The 5,538-nt window shown below is 59.7% G+C and overlaps 1 protein-coding gene across 7 annotated transcripts in view; it reads left to right on the top strand.

The window, feature by feature from the left end:
* The window catches only part of EBF3 (EBF transcription factor 3), a 117,517-nt gene extending 112,238 nt beyond the window's left edge, over positions 1-5,279 (top strand). Inside the window, exons 12-17 of one of the 7 annotated variants that reach the window (XM_061162928.1) lie at positions 64-129; positions 682-859; positions 1,843-2,031; positions 2,521-2,610; positions 3,527-3,639; positions 4,711-5,279. In XM_061162928.1, coding sequence (XP_061018911.1) covers positions 64-129; positions 682-859; positions 1,843-2,031; positions 2,521-2,610; positions 3,527-3,639; positions 4,711-4,728 — 654 coding nt within the window. In that variant the 3' untranslated portion in view covers positions 4,729-5,279. Of the gene's footprint in view, positions 1-63; positions 130-681; positions 860-1,842; positions 2,032-2,412; positions 2,611-3,526; positions 3,640-4,710 lie in introns of all 7 variants that reach the window. The other 6 variants (XM_061162926.1, XM_061162925.1, XM_061162930.1 and 3 more) reach the window with 6 other exon arrangements.
* The last annotated feature ends 259 nt before the right edge of the window (positions 5,280-5,538 follow it).

Here is a 5,538-nt window from a genome sequence, read left to right as displayed (position 1 = left end):
ACAGATGTGACTGAGTTCACAGCTGTGGTTTCTTCCCTGAAAGCCCTTCTGCTTTTCCTCCAGGAAGTGTTGCTCAAGAGGGCGGCCGACCTCGTGGAAGCCTTATACGGGATGCCCCACAACAACCAGGTAGGCGATGGAGCTTGACCCGCTGCCAGCGGTCCCAGGGTGACCTTGACCTTGGAAGGCCAGCTGACTTGGGTCTGGCGTGGGCTTCCTGGGCACATGCATCCTCTTGAGCGTCTGTTGGGGTTGGGGGCCTCTGCCCATTTGGATCCTCACGCTGAGCGCTCAGATAGGAAATGACCAGTCAGCGCCGGGAACCAGAGGCAGGAGGGCTTGTTCCTGGGAAACCCTCCTTGCAGTCTGTCCCCTGGACTCTGGGCATGGACTTGTTTCTCTGACCCTGAATCCGGGGCCTTCCATGCTGCCTGGCCCGGTGTGCGCCTCAGGGCCTTTGGGCTGCGAGAGCAGAAATGGGATGGACGGGGTATTCAGCCGTTCTCCCGAGGGAGGTTCTTTCCTGTTAAGATGTCCCTTTTGTCCCTGTCTGGACCGAGGGATGGTAGGACGCTCCCACTGGTTGCCCAGCAGGGCCCAGTGGAGGGGCTAGGACTGTGCTCCCGGGGAGGGGTTGTGGGGGCGGCCTGGCCTGGCCGTGACGGGCCCCTCCTGCCCCAGGAGATCATCCTGAAGCGGGCGGCTGACATCGCCGAGGCGTTGTACAGCGTCCCTCGCAACCACAACCAGATCCCTACCCTGGGCAACACCCCCGCACACACGGGCATGATGGGCGTGAACTCATTCAGCAGCCAGCTAGCGGTCAACGTCTCAGAGACGTCACAAGCCAACGACCAAGGTATGCCGCGCGGGGCCCCCTTCCCTGGACACCTGGGCGGGGTGCCCGCCGGTGCCTGGAGGCCGGCGGGGCCGGGGGCGGCGCCCCGGGCTCTGCAGCTCTTGCTCAGACAGGCCCCCGGCAGGGGCTGCTCAGAGAGGTCAGAAACTGAGGCAGAGTTACTGCCACGCAGCTTGCCGGGCTTTGCTAGACATCTCAGGGATGGGTCTTTAAGTGGCTCTGCTTCCCTGGGAGGACTGGGAAGAGTCATAGGATGGCCGTGACGTAGGGAGCCGGGGACCCTGCCTGGATGCACTAATGGTGCGGGGATTGGTTCCTGAGCTTGGAAGGAGTTTGTGGAGTGAAGTGCCCGTTCCCCACCTGCACTGTATCTGTTTGCGGCCGCTCTAAACTCTGCACAGTCTGTCGTGTCAGAAAAAACCTCCCGATCAGCTGCTTGGCCCCCATTCACCCTCATCCCGAGGTGGGGGCGAGGCTTAGGCTCCCCCCCGCCTCCACGCTGACAGAAATAGGAACTGTAGCCACGGAGAACGCCAGCCACCTTTCCTGGGGAGTTGTGGCCACACAGAAGCTCTCCTCGTCAGCCCTGGCATTTGAAGGGCCTGCAGAGGCTGGAAGGTCACCTAGCGTGGGGTGGAGTGGGGTGGGCAGCGCAAGGCTGGAAGTTCACCCAGCGTTGGGGTGGGGTGCAGCCCAGGAATCTTGCTGTGGCTGATCGCTTCTAAAGAGAAACACGAAAGCAGCCGACGGTTAGGTGGAAGCGTGTGTGCGTGCGGGCCAGCTGTTGAGGCCGCTGGACTCGGGCAGGGCTTGGCGTGGCAAAGGTCGTCAGAGCTGGCGAGAGGCGCTGGGGCTGGAGGAACGCGCATGGTCATTTGGTAGGGCTTGATAGGCGATGGAGGTTTGCGGGGAACGCCCCCCCCCCCCCCCGTGTCTCTCCCTGATAATAACGTTGTTTTTGGCCGGGGGGGGGGGTCCAACAGTCGGCTACAGTCGCAACACGAGCAGCGTGTCCCCGCGAGGATACGCGCCGAGCAGTACTCCCCAGCAGTCCAATTACAGCACAGTCAGCACTAGCATGAACGGCTACGGAAGTGGCGCCATGGCCAATCTAGGGGTCCCGGGCTCGCCTGGATTTCTTAATGGCTCCTCCGCTAACTCGCCCTACGGCAGTAAGTGTCTGTTTTTGTCACACGTCATCACACAGATTCATATGCGCTGCAGTCACGTGTGTGCGTTGCGTGGATGTGCTGTGGTGTGAGCTGCTGGACACAAGGACGGGTGGCTCTGGAGGCCGGGCGTCCGCACGACCGCCGGCGGCGGGCCCCGCGCGGTCACACGGCGAAGCCCAAACCGAATCGGCACCAAACCGGGGCTGCCCAATTGGAACCCAAAGTCCACGCAAGCGTTAGATGATGCCTGTTGCCCCGAGAGTGGCCGAGCCAGAGACATCTCATGCTTGCGCTGTGGCCCGAGGCTCCAGGCCAGGCCCGGGCGCCCTGTCGCGTGGCCGCGGCCGCGTCGCGCGTCCTGACATGTCTGCTTTGTTACAGTAGTGCCGTCCAGCCCCACCATGGCAGCCTCTTCGGTCGCCCTCCCTTCAAACTGTAGCAGTACACACGGCATTTTCTCATTCTCACCTGCCAATGTCATCTCTGCAGTGAAACAAAAGAGCGCCTTCGCGCCCGTGGTCCGGCCCCAAGCCTCCCCTCCTCCTTCCTGCACCAGCGCCAATGGGAACGGACTGCAAGGTGAGGGTGCACGCCGGCCCCACGCTGCGCCCTGGGCGGCCCCGGGGCCCTGCGGGTCTCTCCCCGGGGGCGGGAGCTCCGGCCCGCCCCCTGGGGCCCCTGGCAGGGCAGCCCTGCCCCTTGCATGCTCTCCTTTGTCCCCACCCCGGCTGGGTGTGCCTAGGAGTGACCCCCGCTTGATCAGCCCCCGCAAGCAGAGGCTTCCTCTTGGTTGATAAAACCCATTTCCCCATCCTTCCGAGACGACTTCCGTGTCCTTGTGGTAAAAGCAGCCCATGCCCGCAGGGAGTAGAAAGCCACAGGGAAAGCAGGCAGGCCGCGGTGGAGGCCGCAGGGGCCAGGCTCTGCCCTGCTGAGCCCCCTTGCCCGCGGGGCAGCCTCAGGCCTGGGTGGCGGGCCGCGGTGCCGCCTGCAGCCCCCGCCTGACCTGGGCCTGCCCACGGTGCCGTCCCGAGCCTCGCTTCTCAGCCTGGTCTAAGGGACCGCGGGGCCCCAGAGGCCATGCTGTCCTTGGAGACCCGGGGCTGTGCCTGAGCCAGCGCTGGACAGGAGTTGGTCTCTCTGGGCGACTGCTCTCAAAGACTCCAGAGGGAGCAGGGCCTGCCCGAGGGCCACGGGAGGCCCCGCCTGGCACGGGGCTCGCAGACGGGCCGCGCAGTGCCCTCCCGGTGCCGGGGCCCTCTGGGCAGTGGCAGGCGGGGCCGCATGTGGGCCCCCAGGCCTCGTGAGCTTGCACGCGGCTCCTGGTGAGTGACCTGAGGCCCACAGGCCCCGAGATTGAGTGGCCGCCATCTGGCCTCTTTCAGACACCTCCTTTGGTATATGCTCCTCCCGGTGAAAACCAAATCCAGTTACTCCTTTAAAAAAAAACTGAACCTATTCAACCAGTATTTACTGAGCGCCTACTATGTGCCAGGCTCTCTGCTGGGTGCTGAGGACGCTACCGTGGAGAAGACAAACTGGCCCTTTTGTGAAGTCGGTGGCATATTTCACTTTGATGAACTAATGCTCAAAAAAGGAACTGGAAAGGTATCCGTGATTTGAAATAATTGTCTGCACCACACCTGTTAGCGTGAGAGGGTCGCCCAGCCCCGAAGGGCCGCCGACGGGCCTGTGAGCCGGCCACGGTCCCCAGAGCACAGGGGCGAAGGGTCAGGTGGCCGGTGCGTGGCCCTGCCCGCCGCCCACGTGGCGCCAAGGCCTGCCGAGAGGTCGCACCGCGAAAGCCGTGTGTACACACACGGGTCTTCCAAACCATAAAGTTGTAACGGTGAGTCGGAGATAAATTAATATTGTTGAAATTAATGAACTGAGAAATTGAAGCTCCCATCACTACATGAACCAAATGTATTAATATGTGATACATAATGAGAACAATCACTCTTGACAAAAATTAAACAACACTAAAGTTAAAAGGTTTTAAATTACCTTTGCACCAGGAGTTCACTGGGAAGCATCCTTGCACTTGGCATCTCAGCACAAGTTCTCTCTCTGTTCCGAGAAGAGAAAGGACACGCTCCCCGCACGCGGAGCCGTGACTTCTGTCTTGTCAGGGCCCTTGGCCCCGAGACTGCAAGCCAGGTGGGCTGTGGTGGCTTTGATCTTGGCCAGCCCGCGACTCACCATTACGATACGGAGCGGTCAGCAGCAGGTCCAGGGCAGGGGCTGAGAGCAGAGGGGAGCCCGAGGCACGCCCAGTCCACGCAGGGGTGAGAGGGGGCCCGGTGCCCCCAGCCCGAGATCCGGCCGCGGCCGGCTCACAGGAGTGGCCGGGTTGGCACGCCTCTGTCGACAGAGGTGGCCTTGGGGGGGCCCGGGCCTCTGTCTGCCAGGAGCCAGCCACCGAGGTGTGTGGGCGGCAGCCCCTTCGCACGCACAAGGCCAGAAGGCTTTCCCTTGGCCACGTGAGGTCTTTGAGGAGAGGAGCCTGGGGGGGGGTCTGTCCCCACGTGCACCCCACCCTGTGAAGCAGGTGCCCTTAACCGAGCCCACGGCTGGTTAGTGGAGGGCCGTGCAAAGCCACTGTCCCATTGACCGAAGCCCAGGGAGGCCCCCGCGCCTGGTGAGGCGTGCCCCTGACCTGCCCCCTCTCTCTTGCAGCTATGTCTGGGCTGGTAGTCCCGCCCATGTGAGGGGCGCTGTGACCTGCCGCCACGCAGCATCCAAGGACGGACTTCAGGGGACACGTCAGGACACGCGAGGTGCTGGCGGGACGGGGTCTTCAGTATGTCAGCAGCGGCCGAGAGGCTACGAGAGACTTTGTTTAAAGATTTTATTTAAACTATTAAGAATCAACATGCAAACAACCTACTCCTTCATGAACAATTCCATTTTATTGACTGAACTTTTCTCATATTTTCACATTTCTCAGTCCTGAAGAATAAGGAAAACAAAGCGACGCCTATTTTGTATAAAGTTTCTGACTCCGTCTTGGCTATGTCTAGTACTTGCTATGTGTTGGGAGAAACTTTGTGAATGCACCATTTTGATGATCATAAAACACTGATGAAAAAAACGCCTCCAGACATTTTTCTGTATTCATACTTAGATTCACAATGGTTGTGTATCTCTATAATGTGAAATATTTTTTTGTGGTGACAAAAGGGGGCCAAGGAGGTCTGAGCCATCAAACTGGAAGAAAGGAAGACTATATGGTTAGGAGAACTGGGGTGGCAGGGGTGGGGGGGGAGGGCGGGTTTATCATTGCTTAACTTCATCTTAATGAAATGAAACTTTGTAACTTATTGTAGTTAGAAATTGTAACTTTGATATTGAATTCTCTTGCCTTCAACAAGCACACTGACAGAGAAAAAAAGAAATGCTACTGTCTGTTGGTTAAAATATTCCCCACTGCTAGAGCTTCCTGTTACCAAGTGTGATCTGCGGCTTTTTTTCAACTTTTGCTAGCACTGTATACTATTGCATTCT

Source organism: Dama dama, chromosome 15 (genome assembly GCF_033118175.1).
Source record: "Dama dama isolate Ldn47 chromosome 15, ASM3311817v1, whole genome shotgun sequence".
In the NCBI taxonomy this organism is placed as follows: domain Eukaryota; kingdom Metazoa; phylum Chordata; class Mammalia; order Artiodactyla; family Cervidae; genus Dama; species Dama dama.
The sequence above is the reverse complement of the archived record's forward strand: the minus strand, read 5'-3'. Positions and strand labels throughout refer to the sequence as shown.